This window comes from Saimiri boliviensis, chromosome 3 (assembly GCF_048565385.1).
Source record: "Saimiri boliviensis isolate mSaiBol1 chromosome 3, mSaiBol1.pri, whole genome shotgun sequence".
Lineage (NCBI taxonomy): Eukaryota > Metazoa > Chordata > Mammalia > Primates > Cebidae > Saimiri > Saimiri boliviensis.
Genome location: NC_133451.1, coordinates 81,973,561 through 81,992,066, shown reverse-complemented (window position 1 = coordinate 81,992,066; position 18,506 = coordinate 81,973,561). Strand labels below are relative to the sequence as shown.

The 18,506-nt window shown below is 38.6% G+C and overlaps 1 protein-coding gene across 12 annotated transcripts in view; it reads left to right on the top strand.

Moving 5' to 3' along the window:
• The window catches only part of FAM13A (family with sequence similarity 13 member A), a 367,080-nt gene that overhangs the window by 172,721 nt on the left and 175,853 nt on the right, over positions 1-18,506 (top strand). For all 12 annotated transcript variants that reach the window (XM_010334789.3, XM_010334792.3, XM_074396438.1 and 9 more), the window contains one exon: positions 8,618-8,771. In XM_010334789.3, the coding sequence (XP_010333091.2) occupies positions 8,618-8,771 (154 nt within the window). The remainder of the gene's footprint in view (positions 1-8,617; positions 8,772-18,506) is intronic.

Sequence of the window (18,506 nt, the reverse complement as noted above, 5' to 3'; positions counted from 1 at the left end):
TTCTTGTTGTTGTTATTTTGAGGCAGTTCTCTCTGTTGCCCAAGCTGGAATGCATTGGCGCAATCACATCTCACTGCAATCTGCCTCCCAGGTTGAAGCAATGCTTGTGCCTCAGCCTCCCAAGTAGCTGGGACTACAGGTGCATGCTACCATGCCTGGCTAATATTTTATACTTTTAATAGAGATGGGTTTTACCATGTTGGCCAGCCTGGTGTTGAACTCTTGGTCTCAAATGATCTGCCCACCTCAGCCTCTCAAAGTGCTGGGATTATAGGCATAAGTCACTGCACCCAGCTGAGACGTCATTTTTGAATTTTAGGCTGGTCTGCTTGGGCCTCGTGCAGGAGCTTAGTCCACAACAATGGCCTCCTGTAATTTTTATTTAAGAATTTTCCCCTTTTGTTCAGGCCAAAGCCTGACCTATTGACCTAGTCAATAGTGCTACTTCGAGTTATGCTAGGTTTCCGGTTTCAACATGTCCTTCATAGCTTATGGTATACCGATCTTGCATTTCTTTGAGTTTTGCCATTCCGGCTGAAGAGACTCCATTTGGCGTTTGAAGGATGGCTTTATGCAAGCACTTGAAAGTTTTTAAGGGGATACAGTGTACTAGGGAAACTGCTACTATTACTTTCAAGAGTATAGTAACAAGGATTTGGAGTATGCTCCTTAGCCAGAGTCCTCATAAACCAAACCAACTAAAATCAAATAAATAAAAAAACGGAGCCAGACAAGGAGTTTACCTGTTTTAACCAAGCAGCCTGTTGGTTAATGTTTTGTAACTGAGTCTCTCCAATACCAGCATATTTATCTATGTGCAAGAAATGTCAGCAACTGCGCAGATTCCTCCTGGTTCAGTTAGTAAGCAGTAATTTTTTTATTTTCCTTAATTTTCTTTTTGTTTACTAACTACCTTTTCAAATAAGTAGATAGTAATTCTATCATCTGGCATTCCAGGAATGCATTAAATTAAAGCAGAGGGTGCTAATTCTATAAAAGAGACCACTAGTACAATTTGAACAGCCACGTTAGTGATGTGGCTAGTTTCCAACTGGGTGCACATAGGATCTCTTAGGTTGTATAAATATGTGGGTTTGAGATGAGAGACCCAACCCCTTCCAGTTACCCCCCAAAACTACTGACTGGGGAATTCTAACTATAGCTTTGTCTTACCAAGAGAAATAAGTAGACCTAAGCAAGGAAAAATTAAGAAGCATCTTATAACAATAGGGAGAGTCTTATAACAATAGGGAGTCTCATTCCATCTGTCTTGGGAAGAACACCATAGCATGAAGTTGGCAACATCTTGTCCTGATTTGCAGTTGAATGTCTCTGGTTGTGCCAGTAGGCATTATAGGAAGCTCTCCATGTAGTTCACACATCAGGCATGAGGCTTGTCCCTTGAAATTTATGTTGAGTTGTCCAATTTAGCCGTTTTTGTTCTTAGCTTTAGCCAGATTTTGGAGGAAGCTGGAAGAAATTAGGATCCAGTTCAGTCTACGGGTGATAATAAAAACTCAAAAGCAATGAACAGAGCTACAATCTAATTACAGATATAATGTAGTTTTCTTTTGAAATATAATTTTTCTCTCTATAGTTACCCCCATTTCTACCAAAAATAATCAGTGTAATACTAATTCATTTGCAAAATAAGTCATCTCATAAAAATTGGCCTGAGGTATTTACATCAGTGCAGCAAGAATAACCGTAGAGGCTCCTTTTACATTTGCTTTGCTAGAATTTTGACAAGGGATCTCAGATTGGACTATTTTTTTGGCAGGGGGTAGAGGGGACAGAGTTTCTCTCTTGTTGCCCAGGCTGTAGTGCAATGGCATGATCTCGGCTCACTGCAACCTCTGCTTCCTGGGTTCAAGCAATTCTTCTGCCTCACCCTCCTGAGTAGCTGGCACTCACCACCACACCCAGCTAATTTTTTGTATTTTTAATAGAGATGGGGTATTGGCCAGGCTGGTCTAGAACTACTGACCTCAAGTGATCCACCTTGCCTCGGCCTCTCAAAGTGCTGAGATTATAGGTGTGAGCCACCATGCTCAGCCAGATTGGATTTTAAAAGCATCTTAACTCTGGGAAGTCAAATCAACGCAGACATCAGACTATGCCTGCAGCATCTAATATCTTGAGGTTCCTGGGCCTGCCGGGAAGTGGCAACTTTTTACTCACTGGCTGTAAGGCAGGGAACCCTTGAAGCCAGGCAGTCTTTCCACATTTTCAAATATGACATGCCAGTCAAACCCTTGGTAATAAAACCAGTGTATCCAGTTACATCATATTATAAAAAGAGCACTTTTTTTAAAAAGAGGAAATAGGGGCTTGCTCTGTCACTCAGGCTGCGGTGTAGTGGTATGATCATAGTTTGCCACAGCTTCAGACTTCTAAGCTCAAGAGGTCCTCCCACTTCAGCCTCTGGGGTAGCTGGAACCATGTCATCATGCCTAGCTAATTTTTACAATTTGTTTTTAGAGATGGTGTTTCACCGCATTGCCCAGGATGATCTCAAACTCCTGGCCTCAGATGCTCCTCCCACCTCAGTCTTCCAAGTACTTGGGATTGCACGCATGAGCCACCGTGCCCAGCAAGATCAAATTAGCAAATTCTTATTGAACTTCTGCAAGTAATCATATTGCTATAGAAGTAAACATACTTAGGATAGTTTTTGAATTTCAGAGGTATCAGGAAGGGAGGAAAAACAAATGTTTCCATTTTTATTTGCAGAAGTATCCTTTACCAAATTGCTATAAACTATAGATAGTTTAAAAGAGAAAAATGGTTCCTTAAATCTGAAAAAACAAGACACTAAAAGAACAGCAATGTTTCAAATTTTTTAAAAGCTGTAAAAATTCGTAATTCTTCAGCAGTTCCTTTAGTCTCATGTAATTAATTCTTGCTCTATTTGAGCTTAGCTGGCAGTTTCACAAACCCATCAGTTTCTTCATTAGAGGTCTAGAAATTCTTACCCAGTTCAGTATTATCTCAAAGTTAGCAGAAACCTGAACTCGCCAGAGTTCCTCCCATCTTTTCTGCGAACCATCTTGAAGATACAATGCTTTAAGATTATAGTTGTTTATAGAAAGGTTTTAAAACAGCATCAGAATAAAGTGATTAACTATGGACAAGATTTAAAATGGTCATGTTAAAACCATGATGTGAATGCTTTATAAAAATGATAGAATTGACAAGGAAGTTTGGTTATTTCTGTTTTAATGTGAAGGCCATGTTAAAACCATGATGTGAATGCTTTATAAAAATGATAGAATTGACAAGGAAGTTTGGTTATTTCTGTTTTAATGTGAAGTTATGTGCTGATAGCACAGCAGATTTATAGAATCGTATAGTTTTTAGAGCACGTATTAATAACAGTCAAATAGAATTCAAAGATTAAACATGATTTCTAATTTGACAATGTTTCCACATATAATTTAACATTTTAAATAAGCCTAATTGATTTAATTCTCTTTTGGACTTTAAGGGGCCCTTCTGGAATGTTCAAAAGTTAGTTTTTGATCAAAATGACTTAATTTTTAATTCAATTTTGGGAAGTTTGTCAAAAATAAAAGTTTAAAATATTTATCAATAATAGGATCACAGATCACTGTGAATAATAGGAAAACCTTCACTCTTTTAGTAGTAGTTAAGTAGAGGAGATTCAGTTTTCCTAAGTAATCAATAACCTAAAAAGGAAAATATGAAGCACAGGGATTGTTTTGATAAACCTCAGATACTTTGTTTTCTAGGCCGGTTACCTAGTAGTTCTCACCATTTTTTAAAGAAGATAGGCAATCAGAGAGTTAATAGCCTGTGAATATTCAGGCAAGGTAGAACAGAAGGCAGCAATAGGCACGTGGGCTTTACCATCTTTGGGCTTTACTATCTTGCATTGTTAGCTTTTAATAGTCCTCACAATAAATTTCTTAAAAAGCAATTTTAGAATCCCATTGTTTCTTTGACATTTCTATTTATTTATTATTTTATTTTTTTGAGATGAAGTCTCACTCTGTCACCCAGGCTGGAGTGCACTGGCACGATCTCAGCTCACTGCAGCCTCCACCTCCTGTGTTCAAGTGATTCTTCTGCCTCAGCCTCTGAGGTAGCTGGAATTACAGACATGCGCCTCCATGCCTGGCTAATGTTTGTATTTTTGTAGAGATGGGGTTTCACCATGTTCGCCAGGCTGGTCTCCAACTCCTGACCTCAGATGATTCCCCCACCTCAGCCTCCCAAAGTGCTGGGAATACAGGTGTGAGCCACTGTGCTCAGCCTCTGACATTTCTAAATGTCAATTAGGATAAGAATCCCATTCTCTCTGCCTGATTCAAGAGGCTTGGGATTCAAGTGCACCTCTTAGAAGAACAATCTTGTTCATCTAGGATATTCCATATCATGGCCATTGTAATTCTGAATTTAGTAAGATTTTGCCACTTTTGTAATTCTTTGCAGCTTCTGGGGCCATAATTCTTATACATGAAAAAATCAGGTGTACCAGAAGGCAGAGTACGGAGATCTTCAGAAATTAGGGATCTCATTTTTATGTTGGATCTTGGGTCTCAGAGCCAAGATGGCTTTGGCACTGAAATCTCAGCATACAAGAAAAGAAGAAATAAAAGAGCCCTCTGCAGTAATAACCACTTAGTGCAGCAGACAGTAGTTACCTTAAAAACTGCGGCTTTTTTTTTTTTTTTTTTTTTTTTGCAGTGACTCTTCAGTCACCACAAACCACAGGTTGTGTGCCCTGCCGTAGCACAAACTACCCAGTGGTACCCTCAAAGCCAAAGAGATCAGAGTACTCAAATGCAAAAGAGAACAGAGCCCAGACCTGAGAGAAACTTACACATGATTCTCAGGGCTCCAGAGGGAGGACAGGAGACTCCCTGCTGCCACCACCACTTAAAGGGGAGGTTAGCAGCATCTTCTCTGTGTTCCTCAAGGAGTCTCAGAGACATCAGTAACCTTCTTCATTCAGGTCCTTTCACTGGTCATCTTATCTGTCAGAAGACAAAATTACAGCAAATTTAGTTTAAAGATCCGAATTGGCTTTGTTTGCGGTTGTAGAATCATGCAGTACTTCATTCTATCAAATAGAGTAAGTGTCCCAGTGAGTCAAGCACAGAGGTTGTTTTTTGGGGCGCAGAAAAAAGGCCTGAAGAAAGCAGAAGCAAAGAACAAAAGGTAGATTAGTCATTTTAAAGTAATTTTCCTTGTAGGAACTGGAAGACAAAACAATAGAAAAATAGCTGTTTGGTTAACATTAGGTTATTTCAGGTTAAGAATTAAAACAGAAAACTTCACTATCACGCCAGTTGAAGCTCCCGTTTGGGATGTTGGATGTTTTCTCGCTTTCCTGATTTTAGAAAGTCAGATAACAACTTAGTTTTGATTTGGTGATGTGGAACTTTAGCATGGTGATTCCATTTTGATTTTTGATCCGGTTTGTTGGACTTAGTCCGAAACAGTGGCCTCCTATGATTTTTATGTAATGTCCCTTTAGATTCTTGGTTCTGCCTTCTGAGTCATGCTTCATTTTTTAATGAAACTACTCATGTTTGCAGCTGAGTAGTTTTATCAACTGCTTCCTGCCACTAGAAATTTGGGGGCTCCAACATTGTCGTTTCGTTTTAAATCCTTACTGTCCCTTTGATTCCACATTGGCAATGTTTTTGCTGAAATAAATGTTTCAAAAACTTTGTGAGTATTCTGTGGATGTTACATAGATTCCTTCGTTATAAGACATATCCACACCTTTTCCATCTTTAGCTCATGCTATAATGGCTGAGGGACAATGCTTTTGAATTCCTAGAGGCTCCCTGATTTCGTTGACAGGATCTGTTAGGCACACCCTTCATCACTTGAAAGGGACCTTTGCCTGACTGCATAATACGAGGTTTTGATCTTTCTCAGGTTTTAGCAAAAGTCTATATAGTCACACTCCCAGCCTTTTTTATAGAGTCTGCTTTCTTAACAGTGCATTTCTTAATTTTAGTGTCTTTTCTATTGGAGAGTCTGAAAATTTTTAAAATCATGTCCTGTTTCATGTTTGTATAAGTTCTCTCAATTTCTTCGTCTTTCTCCTCTTGCATTTTATTGTAAGTGGTGAGAAGAAACTAGGTGGCACTTTCAAACCATTGCTTGGAAATAACATTAACCTTGTATCTAAGACCATTGCTGACAAGTTTATCTTTTCACATAACTGCAGGATACAACTTCCCTAAGTTTTCTGCCGCCATCACAAGGGTCTCCCTTGCTCCAGTTTCCAGCAACATATTCCTCATTTCTTTGTGAGCCTTCATCAGTGGTGTCCTTAAGGTCCAGGAGTCAATGAAGAACTGGTTCAAGGCATTTGAGGCCTTCTGTATGATGCTATCCAGTCTCCTTCCACTACCCAGTTCCCAAGTCACTTCCACATTTTAGATATTTGTTACGACAGCATCCCTTTTCCAGGTACCAAACTCTGCATGGTAGTGTAACAAATTACCATACGTTTAGTGTCTTAAAACAACAAACATTTGCTAGGAGTCAGGAATCTGGACACAATTTAACTGAATCCTCTGCTCTTGGTCTTACAATGCCAAATTCACCGTATTAACTGGGATGCATTTTCATTTGAAGGTCTTACAATCCCAAATTCATGCTATTAACTGGGATGCATTTTCTTTCTTTTTTTTTTTTTTTCTTCTTTTTTTATTGCATTTTAGTTTTGGGGGTACATGTGAAGAACATGCAAGATTGTTGCATAGGTACACACATGGCAGTGTGGTTTGCTGCCTTCCATCCCCTCACCTGTATCTGTGATTTCTCCCCATGCTATCTCTTCCCACCTCCCCACCCCCCCGTCCCTCCCCCATTTCCCCCCAATGGACCCCAGTGTGTAGTGCACTGGGATGCATTTTCATTTGAGATTGGGGAATAATTTGCTTCCAAACTCGTTCAAGTTGTTGGCAGAGTTCATTTCTTTGCAGCTGCATGACTAAGGACCCTGGCCTCTTACTGTGTTCTTATGGCTGTAGCCACCCCGATGTCCCCATAGTTTCATGCCACGTGACCCTCTTACAGCCATCTCACAACTTGGCTGCCTATTTCTTTAAGACCAATGAGAGAATCTCTCACTTCAGTCTTCTAAGACTGAGTTTCAACCATTGTAGCATAATCATGGGAGTGACATCCTATCACCTTTGCCAAGTTGTATTGATCAGAAACAAGTCATAGGTTCTATCTACACGCAAGTGGAGGGGACCTTCGGGTGTGTGTTCCAAGATAGTCTAGTAGATTAAATAGTATCCCCCAAAGATATCAGGTCATAATCCCTGGAATGTGTAAATGTTAAGTTTTTTGGAAAACAGACTCTTCGCGGATGTGATTAAGATAGGGATCTCAAGATATAAGGGTTATCCCGGATTTTCGAGGGATGGGGGAGTGGACGTGAATTGCAGTCACGAGTATCCTTATAAGAAGGGGGCAGAGGGATATTAAACACACATAGAGAAAGCCATTTGATGATGGAGCAGAGAGAGATTTGCAGATGTTGGCCCTGATTAAAGACTGGGGCGATGCACCTATAGTCAAGTCATGCTGGCAGCTACCAGAAGCTTGGGAAGTCAAGGAACAGCTTCTCTAGACCTTTCATAGAGAGTGTAGCCCAGCCGACACCTTGACTTTGTCCCAGTGATAGCGATTTTGCTCTTTTGGCCTCCAGAGCTGGAAGATAATTCTGTCTGTTGTTTTAAGCCACCTAGTTTATGGTAATTTTGGTACAACAGCCTCAGGAAATTAATACAGAGAATTAGTAAATGAGACCTAAGTGGTGCTTTTTAAATGCATTTCTCTGGTTATTCAGTGAAGCTAAGTATCTTTTCATAAGATTATTAACTGTTCTGCAACATTTCCATCTCATGTCTTTTGTCTCTTTTTCTTTCGGACTTATCTTACCTATTGATTAGTAAGAGTTCTTTACATACTGTAACTACTAATCTTTGTCGGTTGAACATGGTACTGAAGAAGTTTATCTTTTTAATATGTAAATTACCTTTTTACCTTGTTTATGGGGTGTTCTGCATTCAGATTTATTTTCAACTATTCTTATTGTGAAGAATTTTAAATATATTCGAAAGAAGAGAGAATAGTGTAATAGACCTTCCATGCGCTCATCACTTAGCTCAACAGTTATTTTTTTTCCCTAGGAGTATTCATGTCTACCTTTAAGTTTTGTGCTTTTTGTGCATTATCTAAGAAATCTTTAAATAAAGATTGTGTTACCATTATTTGTGTGGCTAGTTCTGTTATGAAAACCCTCACTTTTTTACTTTTACTTTTATATAAATATATGTAATAATTTTTAATATATTCAAAGGACAACTGGCCTCAGTGTTCATCTCTATCTTCTTCCTGAACAGCCTATATTTTTCTTATTCAGCCCAAGCTATTGATTCAGAACTTGGGAACTCACCAATTACCCCAACAACGTCATGCATGTTACGGTAGAGCTTGAAAATCCCATGCATCCCTGTAAGAAGGCTAATTATGCAGGAGATTTCAAAATATAAGTCTGCGTCAGCTAGCAGGCATTGTTGTTTTTACTAATTCCTCTCTTTCTTTTTCCTGTTTCTAGTGTGCCTCCTGGGCTTGAAGGCATGAAGGAACAGGACCTGTGCAACAAGATAATGGCTAAAATTCTAGAAAATTATAATACCCTGTTTGAAGTGGAGTATACAGAAAATGATCATCTGAAATGTGAAAACCTGGCTAGGCTTATCATAGTAAAAGTAAGCAACTTGGTTTTTAATTTTCAGTATTGCTATAATTTTGGACAGAAGATTTTATTTATGTTAATTCTTTCTCATAAAAATTCCATATGGATATAATTCTCAGGTTATTATTCCTAGGTATAGTGAGTTCTTCTTATGAAATCTATTATTTCAAATGTTTATTTAATTGAAATATAGCCTCTGAGTTCAAGAATAATAGCAGTTTTATGTTTTCTTGTTGATATAAAGTGATCTCAAAAACACTTGCATGAACCCAGTGTTCTGGTCCGCTGGCCGCACCATTCTTACTATGGAAGCCTGATGTTACAGTGGGAGTAAGAGCATATGGCTGTGTTCAGGAGTGCCAGATTACTAACTGGATTGCAAATTCCGGAAGACAATATTATTGTATCTTTTGTCTCCTTTGTGTCTGGCACAGTTTCAAGCTCAACCTCAGATTTTAAGTCCCATATATTAGTTTTTGGTAACAATCATCAGTAAAGGAGACTATTTTAAAAACCTATAAAGGAGTCCTTTACAATACCATCTAAATCTTTTTATACATTGATAATTTTATAATATGCCCTGTATATATTAGTAAATGCCTGTAGGTCTCCAAAGACCTAGAATTGAGAATCAGAGGGTAAACATCCAAACAAATCCTTCAGATATGGGAAAAGAAGGAAGGCATTTTATTTCTTTTTCATTTATATTGAGGCAAATCACAATAGAGCAGGTATGAGATTTCCTCCAGAGGTTTCTTGAAACTTACTGGGTTTATAGACCATAACACATTCTTGCTGATTCATACAGCAATGAATGATAAAATCAGAGGCACTTGGTTTGCGCACTTAAAGGAGTATTTTCATCTCTTCTCCCAGTTGAGGTCATGACTTTGAAGAAAGGTTAAAATGGTATGAGCATCAAGTAGCATCCTACAAAAGGATCTAAAACTAGATTTTCTAGTTTGCTCAGTTAAAATGATAAAATGAGATAATCGGAGACTATCAGTTGTAAATCTGAGTTAGAAGTAACACGGTAGCTGAAAAAAATGTGTCGGTGATTCACAAGAGAAAATAAGAAAAAACATCACTTCAGTTTTGCTTTAGAAAAGTTAATAAATGATTTCTTAAATAGAAATAAATCCCCCTCAAGTTTATTTCTCTGGTGCCTGTAGTACTTTAAAAAGAATCTCTTTCTAAAATGTTAAAAGGTGATTAACTTTGTTTCAGCAACATCTCTGAATCACATATACCCCATTCATATGTACAACTATTAAAGAACCCATAGTGATAATGAAAAATGAAAAACTTAAAAATCTCTTGTAAACACTTTAACATTCATGCCTTTTTACTAGGGCAGATAAAATAATAAGGTGAACCCAAACTATAATGGAAGTAGATAAATATAATCTCAGGCATGGCAAACTTGCTGTGATAAAGCTAATTGCTGGAATATGCCAGTGGGAAGTTGAGATGGTTTGGATGTTTGTCCCCTCCAAATCTCATGTTGAAATATAGTCCCTGGTGTTGGAGCTGGGTCCTGGTGGGAGGTGTTTGGATCATGAGGGCGGATCCTTCATGAATAGCTTAGTGCCATCCCCCTGGTGATGAGTGAGTTCTTGCTGTGAGTTCACACGAGATCTGGTTGTTTAAAAGTGTGTGACACTTCCCCCGCCCCCCACTCTTGCTCTCACTCTTGCCATGTGGTGTGGCTGCTCCCCTTCATCTTCTGGCACGATTGGGAGCTTCCTGAGGCCTCGCCAGAGGCAGATGTTTTGTACGGCCTGAGGAACCTGCTGAACCGTGAGTCAGTTAAACCTCTTTTTTTAAATAAATTACCCAGCCTCAAGTATTTCTTTGTAGCAACACTAACAGACTAACACATATGTTATTTGTTGTTCAAATAAAATAACATCTAATGGGATCTGTGGAAGAGTGCCCTGCTTGGAAATGCTTGAGTGACTAGGTTTGAGGCTGGTAGAGAATATGGTATGAGAGTATAAGGTAAGACACATAAAATGATAATTCTGTGGGAGCCAAATACAGACATCTTAGGTAGATAAAGAAGAATATAAATGCTGTTCTTTTAATGTAAGTTTCAGATCCGGCCTATACAGGTAAATGTCATGATTAGAAACTACATTTATAGTCTCTGGAAGTGTCATTCTGCCAAAGCAGAATTTTGATACTTTTTTTTTTTTTTTTAACTGATCTTGCTGGTAGTCTCTTCTTTGAGAAAGTAAAGAATATGATAAGAGGTGTGTTCTCTGGATTTATCATCCAGTAAGGATGAAACAGAAGTTATGGAAATCATTTTAAAAGGATGTGCCAGTGCCACTTTAGAGTTTATAGTAATAAAAGGAGAATATGTCAGCCACAGTTAAATATGTAAACATTGACAATGCTTAGAAAACAGATTTTTTGAAAATTGTAAAGATCATAGAAACATTAGATAGAAACTAAAAGGTAGATGGGTTTAAAAGAAATTGAGTCTCAGAATAAAATCATTCATATACTGAAAAATAAGAAAAATGAGAAGACAAAGAAAAGTTATCTTTCTCTTCATTTTTTCACTAGTTCAGTTTTTACAAGGATGAAAATAAAGATAGGAAATGGGGGCAAAGTAAATGGTAAATACCCAAGAGTGACAGGAACATCTAATATCTGAGTTGAGAATAAGGTGAGTCTCATGAAAACTACTTAGATATAGCACATTTATGGGGGAAAGGACTAGACAAACACAATGACATACCTCTGTATATCCCAGTTTGGAGAACAGAGTCATAAAGTGTTGAAGTTTCGTCGATATTCTTGCATGCTAAATGGAGATTTGGGCCCAGAAAAATATGTTTAGTTGTATTTGTACCTAGATGAAGAACTTTGACCAGAGTATTGAAATATGGAGTCCTTTTCTGTCATGGGCTATCAAAGCCTAATGTCTGTTTCTGTTGAGCTGACTGGTCAGTAGCTGCAAAATTGATCATGGCTTCTACAGCACATTCATCAGCCTCACTTTAAGGCAGACTTCCTCTGTCTGAAGGCCAAGGCAAATAAGAGGAAAAGTTTTTTGTTTTTGTTTTTGTTTGTGTTTTTGAGACAGAGTCTCACTCTGGAGCCCAGGCTGGAGTGCAGTGCTATGATCTCAGCTCACTGCAACCTCCGCTTCCTGGGTCCCAGTTCAAGCAGTTCTGCCTCAGCCTCCTGAGTAGTTGGGATTACAAGTATATGCTACTATGCCCAGATAACTTACATATTTTTAGTAGAGATGGGGTTTCACCATGTTGGCCAGGCTGGTCTTGAACTCCTGACCTCGTGATCTGCCTACCTTGGCCTCCCAAAGTGCTGGGATTACAAACATGAGCCACTGTGCCTGGTCAGGGAAAAAGTTTTATCAGTATGACTTTCCCTTGTACTTTGCTTTCCCTGCCATTCTTTAGGAGTGAACCTAGATCCCTACAGATTTTTTCCAAATTCTGCAATGATTTGGCCATGTTGACCAGATCTAGTTACTCAGTGAAGGAAATTTTGGATAGACCTCTTAGCACTTACATAGCACTGTGACATGTGGAGAAATATGAGAATGTGTATGTTGGCCCTTGGCATTTTAGCCTACACTTTGTTGAATTTGGCAAATAGTCTTCACAGTTAGTGGTCCACAGTTGTGGCCATTTCTTGCTTCACTTAAGATGGAGCTTTCTTTTCTCTCTTTCATTATTTTTGTTTTTCTAGGTTTCAATAAAGGAATTTATATAGAAACACTTTTATTTTGACAAAATGAAAGGTCAAGGCTTTTTTTCTGAATAACTCGGTTAGGAGGAGCACATCTTTCCAGTAGGCATCTAACAGCCGCAGTTTAATTTCTCCAGCTGCAGCATAATTCTAGATTTTCTCTTCAGAAGATATTCTAAATCCAGACATTAGTGAAGCCCCGTTCAAAAACTAACTTAATCATCCAGATAGTTACATACACAAAATTCAGTGAGAAAAGTATGGTTAAAATAATGGACCATGAACTGTAAATTGAATTCATTAAATCTAAATATTAATAATTATTTGTTGCCTACTAGGAACAAAGCATTGTTCTAGGCACAGGGAATACAGCAGTGAATAATAGATGAAAATATCTGCCCTTATGATTCTTATATTCGAATGGAAGCACAATAAACAACAGCCAACAAAAAAAGAAAAGAAAATATGTAGTATGTCAGATGGTGATATATTCTGTAAAGTAAAATAAAGCAGGGAAGGGCAGGAGTAGAGGAGTGGCATTTGCTTATTTAAATAGGATGGTTAAAAGGCTGCATTGGCAAGAAGACATTTGAATAGAGACTTGAAGGAAACAGTGGACCAAGCCATGAAGACACTTGAGAGAAGAGTTTTCCAGGCAGGGAAAAGAGCAGTACAAAGGCCTTGAGGTGTGAGTATACATGGTGTGTCTGATGAGCAGTTGAGAGGCCAGTACAGTTGGATTACCGTGAGCAAGATGGAATTGAAAGGAAATGAGGCCACAAAGGAAACAAGGGATCAACAGGTAGTGTCTACTCATAGATCATTTTAAGGATGTTGACTTTTACTCTAAGTGAAGCTTTTAGTCAGTATTAAGCAGAAGAGTGCTATATTTTAACTTCTGTATTAAAAAGAATTACTCTACGAGGCCCTTGAGAGGGATAGGCAGAAGTAGAGAAACCCATTTGGAGTTTATTGCGATAACCCACATAAAAACAATGGTAATTTGGACATGGCTGATGGTAATGAAGATGATTAGAAGATCTGAAGGTAAGCTAGGATGTGCAAGAGCAATACAATTGGAGGCACTAGAAACTGTAGTTAGGCTAAAGAATGTTTGAGGCAGAAGTAGATGAACAAGCAAGCTAGAAAAATAGGGGCTGCAAACAGGAAATGGGAGGTTTGCATTATTGATTTTGGAGGTTGAGCTATCTGGAGTGAAAATAAGACTTAAGTTGGCCAGGCGTGGTGGCTCACGCCTGTAATCCCAGCACTCTGGGAAGCCGAGGCAGGTGGATCACGAGTCTGGAGTTTGAGACCATCATGGCCAATGTGGTGAAACCCCGTCTCTACTAAAATACATTTAAAAAAATTAGCTGAGCCTGGTGATGTGGGCCTGTAGTCCCAGGTACTCACGAGGTTGAGGAAGGGGAATCGCTTGAACTCAGAAGGCAGAGGTTGCAATGAGCCAAGATCGCGCCAGTGACATTTCTTGCTGGCTCCTTTCTCCCCGCTATTGTCACCCACATTCCACACAGAACCACCGGCATAAACTGCTTGCTCTCAATCTTCATGGCAATGTCTGCTTCTGCTTAAGTTGATGCAGGTCCAACTGAGACATCTCTAATTTTGTCCCCTTTATGAAGCCCTCTCCATCCTCCAGGTACAGTTAATCCTCATCTCCTTTGTTGACTTATGACACTCTCTTTCTCCTTCTGTTTGAACATTCTGCCTTGGATAAGTTGTGTTTTTTTTCCCTCTTGTGTTGCATTGTGATTTTTTCAACGGTGAGAACAACATCTTATATTTACTTAGACATTGGCTTTTCTCTTAAATTGTAAATCAACTCATAGATTCTTGTATCTTCTAAAACACGTATTCTAGTTCTTTATATTTATTCAAGGCATCCATTCAATTACAACACATTTATCTAAGTGAAAGTTAACTCAGATTTCCTTCAAGAAAGTCATAGTAACTATTCTAGGCATTAATATTTGTTCACATTTCTAGTGCATACAATAGTTTGCTTCACAGACTTCCAACTACCTAATTTGCCAGGTGAATCAATTCTGTGCACTCGTTTTTGAGACATGCTGACTGCTGTTCATAGCAATTCTGAACACTTGTGACTAATAGATGACCCATTTATACACCTGCTCAATACCATTTTTACTGTATGCTAACCAGGAGTCAATCATGTTTGTTTCCAAACCTGTTTATGCCAGTTACTATTTTTTTATGACACATATATAGTTTAGTTAAACAAATGTAGTGTGAATACAACAATATAGTTATTTATGGGAAAACAGTGTCAGAGTAGTTAATGGAAACTTCTGTAAGAGATTCTAAAACCGTGGTGGCTTAACAGAATCAAAATGTATTTCTCATTCACTTTGCAATCCAGTGGATTCAGGAGCCCTACTCATCTTAGACCAGATTTCATCAAAGTTTGCCTTATCAGGGAAAGAGGAGGATGAAAATAATTTGGAATATTTTTATGGTGAGACCTTGAAGTGGCCTGTCATGTGGCTCCCAATTTAACTGGAAGAGAGGCTAAAAATGGTTTTCCTGATGCCCAGAGGGAGAAGATGAGGAAATGATATGGTATACACAAAGCATTGTCACTGCTACAAAAGCTCACTTGAATACTTAGGAAAGACCTAATAATGATTCAGGGCTTTATGTCTTCACTCCACATAGTTGGTACATTATGGTTGTGGCTGGTGCAAGAAAGATTGTACACAAAAGATTATTTGTTATGATTTCCTACTTTAGTTTACCTTGGGACTTCCCTAACTTGCATTGTTTTCTGATCTCATTAAATAGGAAGGACTCTTCATGAGAGGCAGTATTCTGTGCAGATGAGAGAGAGCAAGGTTTTAGAGACAGATTGTGTGGCTTCAAGTTCCTGTGCTGCCACTTATTAGGTGTAGGACCTTAGACAAGCTACTCACACTCTCTGTACCTCACTTTCCTTACATATGCAATTTGGATAGTAAAAGCACATACTTCATAGGGTTGCTGAGAGGATCAAATGAGTAAATGTGTAATAAGCACTTAGAAGAAAGCCAAACATGTAGTAACTACTATATAAGTGATAGCCAGTGTTGTGTTTATTTTGGTTATCATTACCATCAATACTACACGATTTAAATTCAAAATTGTCTCTTGAGTATCCACAATAATAAATATTTGTATAACTCAAAGTACTTCCTTTAGTTGAAAAGAACAAAAACCAACTCTGGGTAAAATCTGACAAAAGAAAAGCAAAGGAAAGGAAATTCTACAAACCATACTTCCCAGAGGACATTTACTAAGACAGCTATGGGGTTCTGGGCAGCAGGCAGTGTGAGAGCTGAGTAGTGTCTTCCAAAGACTGCCACTGGGAGAGTCTGCTTTAGCTGTTCTTAGTTTTTGAGTCTTCTCATTTCTGGTCAAAATTATAGTGAATAGGTATCTGATTGACTTTTGAAAGTTCCTGGAAGACATGCCCAGCTGTTCATCAGAGATATACTTTTATTGAAATACTACATCCGATTGGAGAAGAGTGGTTTCCTAAAACTACATCTTCCTCCACAGAAGGGAAAATGAGTATTGGACATGCAAAAAATATTAAATGTCTGCTTCTGCGACATAAAGAGAGAAAAGACTGAAAAGTCCTTTAAGCATCTGAGGTCAAGGATGGAAAATGGGATAAGCACATAAGCACTTAGCACAAGCAACAAGTGACCCCAATTATAATGTACATGTAGGGTAGGTATGACAAGAAGAGTGGATTGAAAGGCTTTGGATGGCAGGAATAAGAATTTAAAATCGAAGATAGGCAGTAGTAATTTACGGTTCCCAGGAAGGGAGTAACTTGGAGTCTGCTATGGTTTGGATATGGTTTGTTTGCTCTACCAAATCTCATGTTGAAACTTGGTCCTCAACGTTGGAGGTGGGATCTAATGGGGGGTGTTTGTGGATTCCTCATAAATAGATTAATGCCCTCCCTTGGGAGTGAGAGAGTCCTTACTGTATTAGTTTCTGCAAGAGCTGTTTCTTAAAAAGAGCCTGGCACCTCCCCCTTACCTTGTGATCTCTACGCAGCTTGGTTCCCTTTTGCCTGCCTTCATGAGGTGCTCACCATATGCAAATACCCAAACATAACTTTCCAGAATCATGAGCCAAATAAATCTGTTTTCTTTTTAAATTACCCGACTTCAGGTATTCCTTTATAGCAACACAAAACAGACGAAGAGTAATAAAGTAGTAACAATTAATTTGGCATCCATGTGTAAGATAAACTGAAGGAGGGGAGTCAGAAGGGGTTGTTTTTCACTCATCAGTCTATTCAGCTATTCAAGCATTTATTGAATGCCTATTAGCCGGGCAGTATTCTGTGGGCTTTAGAACTAGCAGTGAGTTTTAAAAATAATACCTGCTGTCATGAAGTTTACCTTTTAGTAGTGTGGGGCACAGACAATAAGCAATTAAGGAAGTTACTATGTCATCTAATGATAGATTCTGTAAAAAAAAAAAAAAAAAATTAAACCATGATAAACTCTTGAAATTAATGGTACTGTATATGAATTTGTGAGAGAGAAGGGAGCTGGGGAGCTATTTTATGTGGAGAAGTGAAGGAAGTCCCCTACACTACGCAGCATTTGAGTGCCACCACTCAGTCGTAGCACCGGTTGCCATTTTCTGTACGGCAATTCTTAAGAGACTTAAACACAGTTAAGGTTATAATTGTGTTTCATAAGGCATCTAATTCATAAGATTGTACCTGTGAATATTATTGTTGCAGTTCGTAAAGTAATTATAATGAGTTTGAAATTCTATGCAGAATTTGACTCCTTTTCAGCCTCCCATTTCTACTTCCCTAGGCCAAGGCAGAGAATTACAGAGTTTTTCCCAAAAGTATATAGTGAATATCTAGAAAGTGCTATTTTAAAATTCAATTTATTCCTTTCATTAATATAAAGATAACATTATATTTCTTTTGAGTTTTAAGAAAACTTACTTTTTTTCAGTCAATCAAATTGAGATTCATTTTGAGATTACAGATGAATTACAGAAGAGATTTCTGTGGGATTGTAAAGAGTGGTCTGTAATCTGCCAGTCGTATGTATTGGACCCTGGTTGTGTGCAAAGTAGCACTGTTCTACATGCTTTTTCCTGTAAGAGGCCTCGGCTACCTCAATTTGTAATCTTCTCAGTAGTGCTCTCTGTCATCTGCTCTCTAGATCACCAAATCTGACCAAATCAACTGTTGTGAGTGTGACCCCAGCACACAAAATGTAGTTCCTCCCTGTCATAATGTAGCTTCTTTTACATCTACCCTCACCATCTGAAATATGAAAATGCTTTATTATCTTATTCCCAGTATCATAGAGAGTCCACCAAATTTCTCAAATGGTTGGAAATTAATACTAAAAGGAAGGGAAATGTAGAAGTTGACAGTTTTATTTGTTCATTCAAAAAATATTTATTAAATATACACTAAAACTAGAATACACTGATCAAATATCCTTGCCCCTCATGAGCCTTAAAGACTTCTTGGAGTGATAGACAATCAGTAAAAAATTTAAGTAAATACTGTGGTTGAAATGAAGCCTGTTAATAAGAGAAGAGCATAGTCAGAGGAGCCACCTTAGATGAGGTTGTTAAAGATGGCCTCTCTGAGGAAGTGACATAGGAGCTGAAAGATAAGAATGAATGCACAGCTATGCTACAGCAGTGTGAAAAAGCATTCCAGGGAGGAAAGAATAAGAAGTGTGAATGGGCTGGGCGTGGTGGCTCAAGCCTGTAATCCCAGCACTTTGGGAGGCCGAGGCGGGTGGATCACGAGGTCAAGAGATCGAGACCATCCTGATCAACATGGTGAAACCCTGTCTCTACTAAAAATACAAAAAATTAGCTGGGCATGGTGGTGCGTGCCTGTAATCCCAGCTACTCAGGAGGCTGAGGCAGGAGAATTGCCTGAACCCAGGAGGCGGAGGTTGCGGTGAGCTGAGATCGCGCCATTGCACTCCAGCCTGGG